Source organism: Rhinolophus ferrumequinum, chromosome 17, assembly GCF_004115265.2.
Source record: "Rhinolophus ferrumequinum isolate MPI-CBG mRhiFer1 chromosome 17, mRhiFer1_v1.p, whole genome shotgun sequence".
Classification (NCBI taxonomy): Eukaryota; Metazoa; Chordata; class Mammalia; order Chiroptera; family Rhinolophidae; genus Rhinolophus; species Rhinolophus ferrumequinum.
The window spans coordinates 2,445,895-2,465,053 of NC_046300.1; the positions used below are offsets into that span (position 1 = coordinate 2,445,895).

At 39.2% G+C, this 19,159-nt stretch overlaps 1 protein-coding gene across 1 annotated transcript; it reads right to left on the bottom strand.

Moving 5' to 3' along the window:
- Positions 1-1,263: 1,263 nt before the first annotated feature.
- Positions 1,264-1,641, bottom strand: LOC117037186 (60S ribosomal protein L31-like). Its single transcript, XM_033132972.1, has one exon. It carries the CDS (start codon positions 1,639-1,641, stop codon positions 1,264-1,266), a length of 378 nt encoding a protein of 125 aa, XP_032988863.1.
- Positions 1,642-19,159: the final 17,518 nt, after the last annotated feature.

Here is a 19,159-nt window from a genome sequence, read left to right on the forward strand (position 1 = left end):
GACCTGTGCCTGAATTTTTTATCACAGTGTTTTATTATTACAAGAAGCATATAATGAATACTTTGTATGAGTATATGCATACTACTATACATAGCTGAACGTAAATTTAAAGCAAATTTTAGAAGTTTTATTACTTGGACAGAGTATGTGCATTATAAACATCGACAGATATTGCACGTGGTCCTCCAATGAGTTCACCACTTTCGCCTTCCACTTGCAATGTACAATTGTACATGGGACCCTGCACCACACCAATGTAGTATTAATGTTTTTTAAGTTAGCAGATCTGATGAGTAAAAAACAGTATCTTGTCTATTTTCCAGTTTTGTATTGTGAGTGCAATTTAGCCTTTATGTATATTTAAGGGTGTTTTACATTTCCTTTTTCTAGGAATGAGGTTAGTATCCTCCATTCTTTTTTATTTAATATTTCCTTTTTGCTATGTAGGCATTTCTTATAGGTTAAGAAAATTAGTTCTCTCTATGCTTTGATTTTTTTATAAAAATATTTCCCCAATTTATCAATGGTCTTTTAGCTTTCCACACAGTATTTTGTCATGCAGATACATGTTTTTTATTTTCATATTCAATGTTACCAATAATTTGTATGGTCTCTGAGATTTTTGTCGTGGCTACGAATGAGCTTTCCATTCAAGCATAATATTGTCCCATTTTTTTTCTTTTCGGTATTTTTATGTTTTCATGTGAAACCTGGGCAAGTTACCTATGATTTCTATGCTTCAGTTTCCACCTCTATAAAGTGGGGATACCATACTCTACACTCTCTCATAAGGTGAAGCAGACAGTGAGTTTCTCCAGGCTCCAGTGACGTTCCTTCACTATAAACCCGGACACAGTAGCTTGTACAGCTATTGTTTATAGATGGCTGTCAGTAAACTATGAATTCTTTGAGAGAAAGGATTTTATTGTATTTTTCTTTGCATACTCACTGCCTACAAACTTACATAGTGTATTTAGAGTAATTTTTAATAAATGAGGTATGATTTATAAATAATAGAATTCATCCAAAAGATTGTAGTTTAAATGTAGTTCACTTTATCAAATTTCAGTTTGGTTTATGCTTTTTATGTCCTAAGAAATCTTTGCCTAACCCAAGGTCCTTTGTTTTCATCTAGATATTTTGTTATTTTCTCTCTTACATTCAAGTCTCTCTCTCTCTCTCTCTCTCTCTCTCTCTAATTTATATATTTTATTTATTTATTTATTTGTTTTGCAGTTTTATAACTTATTCAACAGTCAGCAGTTAGTTCTCATCCACATTAACTGCTTGTAGATTTTTGAAAGTGGTGGCAGGTACGTAGGTAACCAACGCATAGAGCTTATTTGGTGAGTCCTCATTCCCATCACGCTTTCTGGACAGCCGCACGCGGATGAGATATGGGACACTCCTTATTCCTCTGGCCCAGACAACTTTGTTGAGTCTGGCGTCCATGTGTGCATCTGGGGTTCCCATCTCCTTCACGGCAAATTCCCGCATCTCTGTGAGTGCCTGAGGGGCATGCTTCTTGAAACCCACTCCAAGGGTACGCTTGTGAATGTTGACAGTGGATACTCTGGTCACCACCTTGTTGATGGCAGAACTGCCCTGCTTCTTCTCGCCACACTTTGCTGTGGGAGCCATCAGGAAGAGCACAAGGTATTGTGGGAAAGGGAAAGCAGCACCCTATATTTCAAGTTAATGTTGGTGTAAGTAAAGACTGACGTTCAGTTTTCTTTTTTTGCATATTGTTATGCAATTATTACAGCACCATTTTCCAAAAGAAAAATCTTTTCCCTAATGAATTGCTTTAGCTATAGAAAATAAACTCTTTATCACTTGAATGTTTTATTTCAGCTTTTTGTTAAACATTTGAAAACATTCAAACTGAATGACTTTAAAATGGAGAGAAGTTGTTAGTTAACTAAAATCAATGTTTTCCACATTTTCTCATTGTCTTTTCAGTTATTTTAGCAGAACTATTGTCACGTTTGGTAATGATTCCTAGGCTGTCAGTGAGATGTATGGGAAAAACGCACACTGAAACCAGAAAGACTTCAAATTCAAATTCCCACTCTTCCACTGAGTACCTGCCTGTGGGTTATTTATATAATAACCCTTAACCTCAGTTTATTTAATTATAAAATTTAGGTACTTTCTATTTTGTAGAGTTATAGGCAAGATTACTTAAAATGTCCAATGTGGAGACACTCATTAAGCATACATTCTTTATTAGACTTAAGAACTTACAAGATTCTTACAAAGGGACTAGTATTAGTTATGCTTTGTTTTTTTGTTTTTCTTTTCCCATCAAGATCAGGCACTGACCCAGCCTACAATTTCCTCCCCTATTTAAAGAGACTATTAGTGGAAATCGGCATTTTCTCCATTCTTACATTGATTGGCTTTTGCCTGGGCCATAAGTGATACGGCTGACTGAGGTTACCTTGGTCTTCATCTACTTTATTGCTACTGGACATAGACTAAAGGAAAGAGAGAGATCCTCAGACATAAGATGATCAAAGAGCCCAGATCCATGTGCAAAATCTTCACTTGACTTCTCGATAGGTTCTTGGAAAGTGTGACTTAAACGACCTACAATGAAACCATTGTACCCTAGGCTAATTGATATAAACAAGAGTTAAGTTCCTACAGCATATTTCTGGTCACAAAAACATCACCACACTTTTAAATAAAGACCCAAAACAACTCTAATATTAAACACTGAAATAAACATGAGCTATAGAAATATTTAAGAATGATTAATACAAACAAGTAAGACCATTCTTTTCCAATCCGCTTATTCCAGTTCAGGGTCATGGTGGCCAGAGCCTCTCCCGGCAGCTCAGGGCACAGGCAGGACCCATCTGGACAGGATGTCCTTCCATCGCAGGGCCACTGACACACACCCACACTCACTTAGACAGGCACAATGCAGACACGCCTAAGAGCCTGACAGGCACATCTTTGGGATGTGGGAGGAAACCGGTATACCCAGAGACAGTCCACGCAGACAAGAGGAGAACATGCAAACTCCACACAGACAGTGGTCCCAGCCAGGAATCAATTTTTTTTTCTCATCAAAGTTGTAACAAAATGATGTTGAATGAAATGACGTTATTCAACGACCTACTCTATAGGGATAGGATCATGTCAAAAAGAGAAAGAGTAGAGTTTTAGGAAAAAAGAAAGATCATGTTATAATATGTTTTGCCAGATTCTCTCAGTGGTGCTCAAGATCTAAGGTTTCCACGTTGTTGGGATAGAATCAGAAAGCAAGCAGCTGGAACTGGGACCTATCTCGAGGTAGATACCCTGGAAAAGAGAGTACTCCAGAACCAAGCACGTGCAAATTGATCATGTTTGAGGATTAACAGAGCTGTAAAATGTTGGGGCCTTGGCACGCTTGCTTGTCTGATCATCACACGTAGGAAGAGATTGTGTTTTCTTGCTTACTTGAATGAAATTGACTGAAGTCTGTAAACGAACTAGGCAAATCAGAATACTGGAGGCCACAGGAATTTTATTTTACAAGGAGACTAAAGCCAGTGGTGGTGAAATCTGAGCTTACTAGGCCTAGATGAGTTTATTTCACTGTCGAGTGGGAAGACAATCAGGGCTAATGAACACAGAGAAAGATGACGCAGAAGTTTTTTTTTTTTTTTTTTTAATTTATTGGGGTGACAATTGTTAGTAAAATTACATAGATTTCAGGTGTACAATTCTGTATTACATCATCTATAAATCCCATTATGTGTTCACCACCCAGAGTCAGTTCTCCTTCCATCACCATATATTTGATCCCCCTTACCCTCATCTCCCACCTCCCACCCCCCTTACCCTCTGGTAACCACTAAACTATTGTCTGTATCTATGAGTTTTTGTTTTTCATTTGTTTGTCTTGTTCTTTTGTTGTTTTTGGTTTATATACCACATATCAGTGAAATCATATGGTTCTCTGCTTTTTCTGTCTGACTTATTTCGCTTAGCATTATACTCTCAAGATCCATACATGTTGTCACTATGTTCCTATATCATCTTTTCTTACCGCCGAATAGTATTCCATGGTGTATATATACCACACCTTCTTTATCCATTCATCTATCGAAGGACATTTTGGTTGTTTCCATGTCTTGGCCACCATAAACAAAGCTGCAATGAACATTGGAGCACACGTGTCTTTATGTATAAACGTTTTCAGATTTTTTGGGTAGATACCCAGGAGAGGGATTGCTGGGTCATATGGTAATTCTATATGTAATGTTTTGAGGAACCTCCACACTGCCTTCCATAACGGCTGCACCAGTCTGCATTCCCACCAACAGTGTATGAGGGTTCCTTTTTCTCCACAGCCTCTCCAACACTTGTTACTATTTGTCTTGTTGATGATAGCCATTCTGACTGGGGTGAGGTGATATCTCATTGTGGTTTTTATTTGCATTTCTCTGATGATTAGTGATGTTGAGCATTTTTTCATATGTTTATTTGCCATTTGTATGTCCTCTTTGGAGAAATGTCTCTTCAGGTCCTCTGCCCATTTTTCAATTGGGTTGTTTTTTTGTTGTTGAGTTGCATGAGTTCCTTGTATATTTTGGATATTAGCCCTTTATTGGAGTCACTGTTTGCAAAAATCTTCTCCCATTCAGTTGGTTGCCTCTTTATTTTGTTGATGGTTTCTTTTACTGAAGCTTTTAAGTTTCATATAGTCTCATTCGTTTATTTTAGCTTTTACTTCCATTGCCTTTGGAGTCAAATTCATAAAATGCTCTTTGAACCCAAGGTCTATAAGTTTAGTACCTATGTTGTCTTCTATGCAGTTTATTGTGTCAGGTCTTATGCTTAAGTCTTTGATCCATTTTGAATTAATTTTGGTACATGGTGACAGACAGCAGTCCAGTTTCATTCTTTTGCACGTGGCTATCCAATTCTCCCAGCACCATTTATTGAAGAGGCTGTCTTTCCTCCATTGTATGTTTTTAGCTTCTTTGTCAAAAATTATCTGTCCATATTTATGTGGTTTTATTTCTGGGTTCGCAATTCTATTCCATTGGTCTATGTGTCTGTTTTTCTGCCAATACCATGCTGTTTTGATTATTGTAGAAAGATGACTCAGAAGTTTCTAGCCAGAAGGATTGTTATCCATTTAAGGGAGGCAAAATACTGGGCTGCTTCTTGATTCTCAGTGAAAGTATCTTATCCAAGCCCTCTCAAAAATTAAGGTTTATCTTAAGAGAAAATGTATTTTAATTAATAATCAGGACTGCTATAAAAAACATGCTCTAGCCAAATTTCCATGGAATTCAAGTTTGGGGAGTCTGGCATAAACATTGAATGTGAAAAGTCCATATTGATTTTTAAGAGAGTGAAACATTCTTATGATTAAGTGTAATCCATGGTAATATCTATAAGAAGAAACGTATAGGGAGAAGACATTTGAAACTATTACTTAAAATAAACAATTACTATTTTAATTGAAAATGTTGACAATAGTTATAGATGAAAATGCACTTATAAGAAATAATACAAAGTGATCCCATGGAGCTACCGCCATGATAAGAACACTCAACAAAACGGAAACAGAAGGGAGCTTCCTCAAGCTCACAGAAGCCATTGCAGACACCAGCTGATATCATACTTAAGGTAAAAGACTGTTTACCCCTTCGACTGGAATCAGGTGTGCTCTCATCACTGTTACTCACAGTAGTACAGGGAGCTCTACGTACTGCAATAAGGCAAAAAAAATAGAAATAAAATGCATCCAGGATGGAATAGAAGAAGTAACATTACTCCTGTTAGCAAGTAACATGATTTTGTATTTAGGAAATCCTTAGAAACACACACACACACAAACACACAACTAATAAATGAGTAAGGCAAGGCTGCAGGATTCAAGATCAATATGTAAAAATCAATTGTAATTCTACACTACGAATGAACAATCTGAAAATGAAAAAAAGAAAACAATTCTCTTTACAAGAGTATCAAATTGAGAAAAAATCTTAGGAATACATTTGACAAAAGGAGTGCAAAACTTATGCTCTGTAAACTATAAAAATATTGTTCAAAGAAATTTGAAAAGATGTAAATAATTGGGAAAACATCCCATGTTCATGGATTACAAGACTTAACATTGGTGAGATGGCAATAGTCACCAAACTGATCTAGAGATTCAACGCAATTCCCATCAGAATCCCAGCTGACTTCTTTACAGAAGGTGGTAAGCTGATTCTAAATTCATATAGAATCACAAGGGGCCCAGAATAGACAAGACAGTATTGAAAACTTAGAACAAAATGGAAGCACTCAAACTTTCTGGTTTCAAAATAACTCCAAAGCAACATTAATCAAGATGGGGAGGACCTGGCTCAAGGACAGACATGTGTGTCAATGGAATAGAACTGACAATCCAGGTATAACCCACATAACTGTGATCTGCTGATTTTCAACATAGGAACCAACACCATCCAATGGGGAAAGAATCATCTTTTCAACAAATGGTGGTGATCTTGGATTAATCATTTTTTGTTTTTTGTTTTTTTTTTCCTTTTTAGCTCTGACAACAAAAGCACACATGACAAAAAGAAAAATAATGATAAAGTGGATTACATCAAAATTAAAAACTTTTGTTCCACAAAGGACACCATTAAGAAAATGAAAATCACAGAATGGGAGTAAATATTTGAAAAGCATATCTCTGATAAAGGACGTGTATCCAGAATAGGTTAAAAAAATGAAATAAAACTTCCAACTCAACAAGAAAAGATAAATAATTCAATTATAAAAAGGGGACAGAATTTGAATAGGCCTTTTTCCAAAGGAGAAATGTGGACAAGCATATGAAAACATCACTAGTCATTAGAAATGTGAATCCAAACAACAGAGATAGTACTTCACACCCACTAGGATGATTATAACATAAAAGATAGAAAATGACAAAGGTAGATGAAGATGTGAAGAAATTACAACCCTGATGTACTGTTGGTGAAAATGTAAAACAGCACAAGTCATTTGGAAAACAGTTTGGAAATTCCTCAAAAGTTAAATACATAGTTAATATATGACCCAGAAATTCCACTACCAGATACATATCAAAGAGAACTGAAAATGTGTTCACACAAAAAGGTGTACATGAATGTTCACAGCAACATTTTTCTAAATAACCCAAAAAAGTGAAAACAAACCAAATGTTCATCACCTGATGAGTGGATGAAAAAAGTGTAGTCTACCCGTGTACACACTATCAGCCATAAGAAGAAATCAAGTACTGTGACATTCGACAACATTGTGCAACATGCTAAGTGATAGAATTCAGACACAAAAGGCCACATATTGGATGATCCCATTTGTGTGAAATCTCCCGAATAAGCTTATCAACAGAAAAGTAAGCAGATTAGAGGTTGCCAGGGGCAGGGAAGAGAGAGAAATGCGGATTGACTACCAGTGGGCCTGGGGTTTCTTTTCAGAGCGATAACAATGTTCTAAAATGGACTGCGGTGACAGGAAATTATTGAACTCTGAGTTTATTAAAGAAAACTGAATCGCACACTTTAAAAAAGTATGTTTTTGTTAAGTGAATTACATCTTGATAAAGCTGTTATTTTTAAAAAATTAAGTAACGGAATAGTTCAGTTGAACATACACAAGAAAATATATTTTTAAGACATGTGATTTTAAATATTTTCTTCATTCTCTGTACTATTTACATATACAACAGACATCTGTAACATTTCTCATATTCTACTGGTTGAAAAACACTAATTTAGTCTGCTAGATAACATAAACCAAGCTAGGGAAATTATCTAGCAATCATCTTAATAATATTATGCAGAAATAGCTTTTACTACAAATGGCCCGATAATTGAAGCATATTTTTGTCTATAAACATAAGAATAATAATTTCACTTTTCGACTTGATCTAACATCTGTGTTTAATGCATTTTTATAAAATTCTATAAATTGATGAATTAAATGAGATAACAAAACATGATTCTGTTGAAGGGGAAAAAGCTCTTTTTTTTTCAGTGTTAACATTTTAGTATGTTCGGAGATATGCATGCATCTCATACACATAGAAATTCCTCTATGAATATAAGCTTACCAAAGGCTGTGGGTTTGTGTTATCCCTATGCCCACTAAGATACTATAAAAGTTACAGACACTCATATCTATGAAAAGTTCCATTTCATAAAAGTTGCACAGATTTTGATGGCATTAGATTTGGTTCTGTTTTCTTCCTCTTTTAATTGTACATAATCATAAACCTTGGCTTCAACATGTACTACTTTTTCTCTTATAAGGCAAGATAGGCTTAGAAGTCATGAAATATTATAAATTTGATACACATGCAGCAAACGTGTGATAAAGCAAACAGCCTGATAAAGAGGTGGAAGGCCAAGGTGAGAATGACCACTGAGGACAATTAACTGCATCTGTGGGTGGCAGGAAGAGGTGACTTGCTTCAGATGCCTTGTGGCCGTTACTGGCTTTTACATCTATAGGGATTCAAAGCACATGTAGCTCCGGAAAGACCTTATCATTGCTCAGTTATATATTATGCTTATAATGTGTTAGTGGCTGAAAATACCAATGAGCTTTCTAATAGAATCACATTCTGAGTTTTTCTTCGTCACTTAATGTTTATATTACAAAATATAGATCTAGGTAGAACGAAAAAAGATATGCTAATGAGATTTTTTATTTGTGTGTGTGCGGCTGCTGCAAAGGCCAGTTTAGTGCATCTGGGTACAGCTGACGGATGACACTATGACAGCCCACCTTTCCGTTTTTCACATTTGGCCACTTATTGCACATCAGTTGATTCTGTTAGCCTGACCTGCGTAAGCAGTGGCTATAACTCCTTAGTCTAAACACTCTCCACCATCGGCCTTCGCTTGGCACTATAAATTGAATTAATTGCTGTCATTGAAACCAGCTGTAAACATGGTTATTAAAGCATTTTTATTACTTTCTAGCTGGACCCCAGAAAATGTGACAAATTTTGGATCAGTATTCCATACATATTTGGGGCATGCCTGCCCACAATATGTCCCTGCTGAAGGAGTGGAATCACCTGCCAAAGGCCCTGACTCTACCTCCCTGCCTATGTGCAGCCAGGTACTCTGATCCAGGTTCAGTCAGATGCGTCTGAGATGCTGAAGGATAGTGAGCAGCTGAGCTCATATGCTGAAGATCAAGGGGCCCAGGTTGCCATTTTATGGAAAGCCATAATGGGCCATATCCAGAGACAAGGCAGAGTAAGAAGCAATTCGCACAGAGAGAAAAGTGAAACAGATGACAGAGAGGCATGAATGGCATGGAAGAGACATGCTGATTTGAGAAATTGAAACAGGGACCATGCAGCCCTGGTTCCTGGTGGCTTTGTCCAATGAAGTAACCTGTACTTATGGTTCTCCTGATATTTCTAGAGACTCATCGATATCCTTTACTTAAGATATCTTCAGGTGGGTTTCTATTCCTTGCAACTCAGAGCCATTATCCAGAATGGTCAGCAAAATAGTCCATTAATTATGAAAGTTCCAGAAAGCCCTGCTGTTCAAAAAATTTATACAATTTCTATTTTCTGCTTTTCCCCCTGAACACTGCACCAGAAACTTTTTTATCTCAGTGGGGAAACCTCTTCTCTGTCTTCAGAATTCAAGCAATAACAATTCTGTGGGGTAATGATTGTTCTAGATGCATTGTGCCATGTAAATTAATCCATTGCTTTGGTAGCACTGCTCCAAAAAACAGTGCGGGTGCTGAGAGCACAGAATGAACAAATTAATTAGCCAGACTGCAAAATCAAACGAATCTCACAGTGGCGACCTCCGTACAGCAGAATAAAGAGAGGCATTAAGTTCATGTAGTAAGTGTGCTTGACGTAAAACCAAGCTTAAATGAGGCTAAGTGTTCTCATTATTTATCCCGGACAGTCTGGTTCAGGCCTGCAAGAAACTCCTGCCCAGAGACGCTGATCTTGAGGGTCTGGTCAATAGAAAACGGTTCATCTCTGACCAAAAGGCAGTCTGCCCACTAATGATCCAAGAGAAAACACTGCTGAGAACATAAGCGCCCTAATTTCTTCTCCTACGTAAATTATCTCCTGGTACTAAGTTCAGCCTCAGAACAGCAGGGAGGCAGTCATCTTAGTGACTTCTAGTCACAAACAATCCAGTTAAATAAATGTACACAGAAAAAAAAGGACCACACAGACCCTGGTGTACCTCATGGTACCGGGGGCAAAAATGGGACCAAGCTCCTGAAGGACCAAAGAGTCTTACCTGGGCTGTGTTGGCACAGCCAGGAAATGACACACTTCCATCAATCTCATCTTACTGCCCTCCACTGGCCACATGCCACCTGCTGAATTCCAAGATTCTGGGGAAGCCCCACCTCCAAAATGCTCCATTTCTTTGGTCAGTTCCCTAAAAACAGGCTCTAAGCTGCAAGCGACATAATGAGTTCACAGAGCAACAACACTTGTGAGCAAATGAGGGCTGGAGGACGAGGTGCAGGAACAGGCTGAACTGCAGTTCGTATGCAACCCTGATCCCACAGGGCCCTCTGGGGCTGGGAGGGTCTTCCAGAGCTCTTCTAAATTCAGGCAGAGGACCAGGCCTTTGTGCCCCCACACCAACCACATATTGGATGCGGACTGACCCTGGAGAGAGGTCAGAACCTGCGGCAAGCAGCTGTCAGCTGAGGTTGAGGCTTGGAGAGGCACACACCTGAGCCCTGGCAGCCGACAGTCCTGCTACCTGGGCAGTGAGTGCCTCAGAGCTTGGGAGGGCTCAGGCCACACCCGTGGCAGCCGCTACAATCTTCCTTTGTGCAGCGGGGCTGAACTTGCTTCTCGGCGAGAGCACCCTGCCTGGGAGCTGCTTTTCCAGCATTGGCACGGCTGCCTTTCCTAGGGGACATACCAGTGGGAAGAAGGAGGGAGTGGATTTCAGCCCTGGCTGCCAGCTCTTCCTAAGGCTGCAGCTCAGACTCCATCTCCCTCCCTGACTTCCCAACCTGCATTTCCCTCATGCCCTGTACTTCACTGTTCCAGGTGTCTTATCCAGAGGGGTGACACAGAACCTCTTCCATGGAGGGTTTGAGACCAAGCTTCTCAGGCTGTGGCTGCTGCCCTTGTCCGCTGACCATTAAAATTGGTCAACTGAGTGCCAAGGGACACCCATGGGGTCACCCAACTGCCAAACTCATTCTTCCATACCGCCCATGGTGTCATAGCAGCCCTGCTTCCTCTTTGATCAGAGTCAATTACCCCTACAAGTGTGCTGATTGCTTTCTTTCCCTGCTCATCTCTTGTATAAAAGTGATAGGAATAGATATCCTTTTCTTATTCCCAGTCTTAGGATTTCATCATTGAAGTATGATATTAGCCTTTATCAGGTGGTAGTTTTCTTCTATCTCTAGTTTATCGAAAATTGCTCTCAAAAATGGATGTTGAATTTGTGAAGTAATTTGTGTGTGCCTATTGAGATGATCAGATCATTCTGTCCTTTGTTTTATGATTGTGGTAAATTATACTGATTGATTTTCAAACGTTAAACCCACTTGGCAGTCCTAGGGTAAACCCCACTTGGCCATCATATAACATTTTCTTTATTACATACATACTTCCTAATATATTAAATATTTTTGCATGTTTATTCTTAAGGGCTATCAGTCTGTAGCTTTCTTGTCCTTTTATGTCTTGTTTTGTGTAAAAAAAAAATAATAATAATTCTTCAAAGATCTCTCTCCGTCATTCAATTCAAAAAAATTCTTTAGAAAGGCCTTTTTCCCCCACTCATGAGAGCACATCCAAAAGAAATCATTTCACAGACATGTTAGCCCTAAATGTTTTGTTCTAACAAATTTAGAGTTTAAAAATATCTAGATTTTATGTTTATAATTTAGAAGTGGGAAAACAAAAATGGGGGATACTGACCCTTTCTTAATCAAAATGATTTTTTAAAATTAAGTATTTAAGATATCTGTTTACTACGTGTTTCACATATATATATTCTCTTCAGATTGCCCAGTTGAGACTGACATCCTGTGAAAGAAAATAATACCAGCTCTTGTGTGCACGAGGATACAATACCAGAGAGTCAGACCCTTGTGACTTGTAAGAAGTCCAAGGAAGCATCTAAATTGCTTTCTCCCCAAATTGACCACTGTATCTTTTACCCGTCTTTGATTTCCCCTGTTACTGCAGCCCTGAGTGGCAGACAGTGGGTAGACAAACGTCGGGCAGTGCAGTGGCAGCCAGGCGTGCTGGACGCTGAGCACGATGGTGCCCTGCTCTGAAGTGCATCAGGTGGACGTCTGAACAGCAGGGACACCATTGCAACAGTCTTCCTGGAACAACACCTTCTTGAATTTGAAAAAGGCCCTTTTTAGGGAGGTGTGACACTCATACTAGATAAGGCTATCATAACTGTAAACATGGCACACTCTAGAGGGCTGACAATACTTTTTAAAAATCCAATTACATGCTTTTACTTGCCTGTTAGTACAAACAGAAAAATAACAAGCCAACCTGCTTCATCCCCACTGCGATTTCCTCTGGGCTAATTACAGTGCACTCTGCTGACAGCGAATCATTCAACTCCAGGCAATTCACAGATTTAAAGGGACACACACCCAATCAATGCCCAGCTGTCAGTAAATGGTATTGTGTTTGGAAATGGGCACAATAAAGCTCCTCATTAACTTGAATGCTGGAAAGTTCCTGGGACAAAATGGGACTAACGAATTTACTGCCATGGATTTATAGACTGGACTTCATCACTCTGCATAAAGAATTGATATGTTAAGTGATCAATGAATCTCCACAGCACAGGGCATAATCGATATGAATTTTGGGCAGAGATAGAAACACATTAGTAACGCACATTTTATGTGCAGGTCTGTTTCTAAAGGTTACGGGTTCTATAAATCACGCAAGGGCCAGGTTAGAATGAGAATGCAAATAAAGAAATTGCTTTAGTAAATGTACTATTTAAATTTAAAACTAGAAAAAGTTAACATCATTCTAAGTGGCTCTAAAAAGACTTCAAATATTTGTGAGGTATTTATTTCATGGTATGGTCTCAGCGGATGCTATTGGTTGCTTTGTTCTGGAGTCATTTTCCTTGTCATTTGATTAGTAATTCTGAGTAATTACAAAGAAACGTATTTCTGTGTCTAGGTTACTCAGAAATATTTTCGGGGGAAAGAAAAATCTTAGCCACACCCTAGGCTGACTGTTAGGACACCGTGTTTCCATCATGGAGCAGGTCTGCTTAGTGCTCTCATTTTCACTATTGAGGGTCCACATTTATAGATATGCCCGTACACATCAACATAAAATGTGTGCACTCTGCGTATGCCAGATGGCAATCTCAATCTCACAACTCTTTTCCAAGCCTGGATCTGAGCCTAATGGGATCTGCTGCCTAGGGGTCGCTTTGCACTTGAAATGTCATCCTTACATGAGGCCACATCTTCATAAAAGTGCAAATTCAAACCGTGTCGTTCATGTTACTTGGAGATCTGCTTGTACTGAACGGGCTTGATATGACGACTTTTGCTTGCAGTGAGTGATAATATGTGATGCCCACTAAGAGTAGTACTGGAATGTGGACAAGCAGAAAACTGGAAGAGAATTAAGACTCCAGAAACAGTCTCACACACGTATACATTCAACCGACTTTTAACAAAGATGACAAGACAATTCAACGGGAAAAGAAAACCTCCACTTACAAATGATTCTAGAACAAGAGGACATTCATGTGAAAAGAAAGAATCCCCAATGCTTGTCTAACTTTATACACAAGAATTGTTTTGATGTTGATCATAGCCGCCAACGTCAACCTCAGGTCCATACAGCTTTCCAAAAGAAAACGATTCTTGAACAGGACACAAAGCACAAAGAGTAGAAGAAAAGTTGATAAACTGGACTGCGTCAAAATGACAATCAATATTAAAATAAAATATGTGTATCATTTAGAAAATGAGAAGGCAAACCATAAACTGAGGGAAAATATTTTCAATACATTTATGCGACAAGGGATTCAGTGCCACCGAGGGACAGAAAACAAGTAGGACGGGGCTAGTCACTCCTTCCTCAGCCTTACACTGTCCCTCTGGCACTTCCTGATCGGGTCCTAAGGGGAGCCCGCTGGCAAAGTTGAGGCATGGTCTCAGGGTCCCAGCAGCAAAGTCCCACTGAAGCATCAAAGGACGGGTCTGAAGCTGAGACAACAGCTGAGGAGGCAGCACAGACATCCATAAAACAATGGGGCATCCTGAATGTGATGGCGTCTTAGGTTCAGGGAAAGAAGCTCAATATAATTATACATTGTTACGATACTTACATCATAAACTGGATATAATTATGTTCCTGTGTGTCCTACAGTGTGTGAATAGAATCTGTTAAAAAATAATTAGAAATGAGGAAAACACTCCATTATGGTTTAAAAACACTCAATATGGTATAAAATCTGCCCATTTCTGCCCTCCACTTCAGAAACTGAATATGTTTTCCTGAGGTCACGGGACCCAGTGTGACGTCAGACAGTCAGTTCTTGAGCTGGTTGTTTTTCTAAACCCAAGAAACAAGGCCCGGAGTGTCACTTTTGGCTGAACAACAACCATCATCAACGTCCAGCCTTCTCTTGTTACTTACTTCCCATTCATTTCCCCTTTTCCTGTACTTGTACTTTCTCCTCAGAAATGGAACAGGGGATGAAGCAAAAGACTATCTTTGGGCCCCACAGGCTGCGGGTCAGTTTTTGTGTTTGTTTTTACCAAACCACCTAATGTCTTCCTGTCCCAATAAAAACACTGCCAGAATTCTAACAGATAACTAACCTCCCCCCATGCAAATGTAACTGTGAAACATCAATACTAGGCATGATGAAAGGTTATAAACACTGTTAGCTGAACAGTTCAATCTATCAACAAAAACAAATAATTTTTAAAAAACTGCTGGGGAAAAGCCAAGATGTGCCAAGCCTGTTGTCCACCCTCTCGTGTTATTCTGGTCTATGTGCACCCATGTGCCTCACTCACTCTGGTTTTGGCAGCTGATTCACAGAGCTGTAAAAACATTGCAGATAATCTAGAAGCTAATGATGAAAGTATTGATCAGAGATCCAAGGGCAAAGATGCTTAAAAATACTGATTGGAAAGATAATCAAGGATGAAAAACACACAACCCAAGACATGGCAGAGAATGGTATGGATGTTATCAGCAGAAAAGTATCGGAAGACCAAGCTGACTAAACTCCCCAGTAACTTAGCAATAAAATGCTCTTCTTTATTCCCAACAGCAACATAAACATGTAAATGGAAGCTGAAAACACAAATGTAAGTGCCATCTATTCACACACAGCAAGCATGCCTCCTTCCTCCCTAATAAGGGAGGTGGCGTTAGAAATTTCATCCATTTTTAATGTACTTTACTAACAAGAAGACTGCAATCAAGATGGAGAAATGATTTGACGTGAAAAGCCTCCATTTCCACTGCAAACATTTAATATAACTGGGAAATAAAGTACATATTTTTTTCAAAATATGTAAATACAGATTTAAATTAAAAAGCCATACTATGAAACATCTAGCTGCCAGAGAAAAGTTCCCCACAGCAAGAGAAATGGAATGAGATGGATGGCACGGTGCCAGGTTGTCAGGTCTTCCTATGTGAGCCTGGAAATGAAACCCATGCATCTTATAGCCACAGGAAGAGACAGAAGTGCGTTTTCTGCATAAATGACCCCCAGGACCCGAACGGAAATAGACATCCATGAGAATGCGGAAGCCCTAGCCTCACCAGTCCACGTGCAGAAGGTACGACCTAGAGGCTCGGTGCCTAATACAAAACCTGTAAGACGCTCACGGTTACTTAAAAATGAATGGATGAATGAATAAATAAATACATAAATAAATAAGGGAATTAAAATGTGTATTTATTTTTATTTTCATTCTCTCCATAAAATGCACTAAAGTTCCTGGGGGTGAGTGAGTGAGAGTGTGTGTGTGTGTGTGTGTGTGTGTGTGTGTGTGTATCCTTCATTGTCACTGTGTCGTAAGGCACAGAATGATAAGAACAAAGAAAATTCAAATGGAGGTAATAGATAAGTCAATTAGTTAATTTGTATAATAATTTGGGAAGCAGAAGGAAAACAAAAGAATTCCAAACTCATTGTGGGACAGGGTGACAACCTTGTGTGTACAAGTTCCCAAAAACACTCGGGAATTTGCATCCTCAGTTTCCAACTCTTTCTATTCCCAAACAAACCTTGGAGGAATCTAAAAGTATGTCTACATCATGAATGTTTAGAATCACAGCACCCTCAATTCCTGAAGGCTGAAATAAGGCAGGAGACTGGAAGATGGTCCCCTTCGGCATCTTACCAACCCAAGGAATGAACCTAAGATAATACATGTTTAAAGTCTCCAAGAAAACGGCTCAGCCGGTACATCCCACATAGTAGACACGCTAATGGGCAAAGCTAATTTCCCACAGAATTCCAAAGAATGTGTATGTGCCCCAGTGCAAACCTGAGGGGACAAAGGGGCATTGGCAGATACCTGAGGAATACCTCTAACACTGAAAGAGAAAACAGACAAACAGAAAACTGACACCAGGAAGAAAAATATATAACAAAAAAAGATAGAAGAAAATTGCAAATACTATAATCAAAGTACTTATAGAATAAAAGGATGCATCCACAAATCAAGAAGATGTTTCAATGTTTCACATTTAAGTAGAACAGCAAACATGATTGAGAAAGGTGTATGATACAATGAAGTATACACAGACTACATCAAGGAAATGCCCCAAACAAGGCTACTGACATAGTTAAGAATGTGCCCTTGTGGGTAAACAAGAGAGTTGTGGACGCAAACAGTTATTTTGAAAAGTTTACATTGTTGAGGGGCTACCAAGAATAGTCTAAAAACGATGGTTGCTCACAGACGCCATGGCCCAGTGTTATACTGTAGTTGTGACTGCATCTATACATTATATTGTTTTGTTCCTTTTATTAACTTCACATGACTGCAATAATTTGAGTATCTGCAAATGTGCCACAAACACACACTTCTGAGAACTTCCGGTGTGAACTGAGGCTTCTCATTACCTAACACAGAGCATCCTAGTTCCGTAACTGGCTTTCCCAGTATTCCACGTCTTGTTCGCTGCGTAAATCGTGTGCCTTAATCCCAGCTGGCACCCCCCCTTGGTCGCGGTAGACTCACTGAGCTCCTGGTCCTTACTCGTCTTCAGTATTAGCCCCATGTTACCACGTGAAGTATTTTTATGTAACCTAAGTATTTAGTTTGTCTACATGAATAAATGAATGACTTGTATCAGTTTAACCTAATGCAAGTCCTTAAGTTTCTATTGCCTGCTGCGTAAAGAGTTGATTAAAGACAATGCTCCAAAATAGCAAACTGGCCATGAAATCTCTACTCTCTGCAAGACATTATCTCTGTCGCCCATGTTCCATCAGTTCATCTGTGGGATGGTCAGAGTGTTAACTTTTGTGGTTGTGAACGGAGTCGAGCAATAGGGAACTTAATGAAGTTCTAGGGGTATGAACCCGTGTTTCTAATGAGGACTGTCACTAAGGAAATTTAATAGATAAGCTTTTAAGCTTAAAATACTGACTCATGCATCAAAGAAAACAAAAGTGAAAAGCTAAGGGGGCGGCCTGATGGCTCAGTTGGTTAGAGCACGAGTTCTGAACCAACAGGGTTGTTGGTTCGATTGGCACATGGGCTAGTGAGCTGCACCCTCCACAACTAGATTGAAGACAACGAGCTGCCACTGAGCTTCCAGAGGGGCAGCCTGATGGCTCAGTTGGTTAGAGCACGAGCTCTTAACAACAAGGTTGCTTGTTCGATTCCCACATGGGATGGTGGGCTGTGCCCCCTGCAACTAAAGATTAAAAACAGCAACTGGACTTGGAGCTGAGCTGCGCCCTCCACAACTAGATTGAAGTCCAACGACTTGGAACTAATGGGCCCTGGAGAAACACACTGTTCTCCAATTAAAAATAAATAAATAAATAAATAAAAATGTAAAAAAGTGAAAAGCTAAGGATTGTACCAGAACACGGAATCGGAGTATATTAATACTTTTTGTGTAAGTGAATAGGATACATATCATTAAAGCTGTTTTCCTTTAAAACAATTCAAAACCTCGTTTGTATCCTGGAACGATCACTTTTGAAACTCTGGACAGTGGAAGTCATTTGGAATAAAATTCTGTTAAAATTGATTTCACTCATCTTTCGGACTAGGGGGAAAAGTGCTAAAATGATTCCTATCAAATCCAACCTATGAAGATTAGATGTATTCAGCTGTCTGAAAAGTGAGGCTATCATGAAAATGGAAATTGTGAGTATCTTACCCCCTTAGGAATTTTGACGCTATCAAGTTTTGTTGAAATAAACAGATTTATTCCAAGTATTTAAATATATTCATTAAAGTGCTCAGTAGGATAAAAAGGATACTGGGTCTCTCCTGTGGTTTCTGTTTTCTCTAAATGTTAATACTTATCACAGTTTATATCCTGCCTACCATAAATATTAAGGTTTTCAATCACACCCTGGAATGTCACCTACCAGTGGGTCCAAGCATTCTTATTGTTTTTAGCAGAATGTGGTTCAGTCCTTATCTTTTGAGTGCTTTCATCAGTGTTATAATAATGCATTATACGTTATAAAAATAATTACCGATTAGCAGCTCCTGTGCAACACATCGGGTTAAGCACTTCACCCACACGTGCCATGTATACCTCTCAACAGCTGTACTCTTCACATCCTGCCTTAGCGGATGCCCTGGCTCCCTCATGCTGCTCTCCCAAGTCACCGTAAACTTAGTAGACAGTTCTGAAGGCCACAAGTCTGAAACAAGCCTCACTGGGCTAAAACCGAGGTGTAGGCAGGACTATTTCTTTCTGGAGGAAACTGTTTTCTTGCCTTTTCCAGCATCTAAAGGTCACCCACTGTCCTTGACTCGTCGTGGCCCTTCCTCCAGTATCAGACAGGAGCATGAGGCCGAGTGCTTGTCCAGCTGCTGTGTCTTTGGTTCTCCACAGTCACATGTCTCTGATTCCTGAGGATCCTTGTGATTACACCAGCTCTGCCCCGTTCGTGCAGCTGTAATCCCTTTCGCC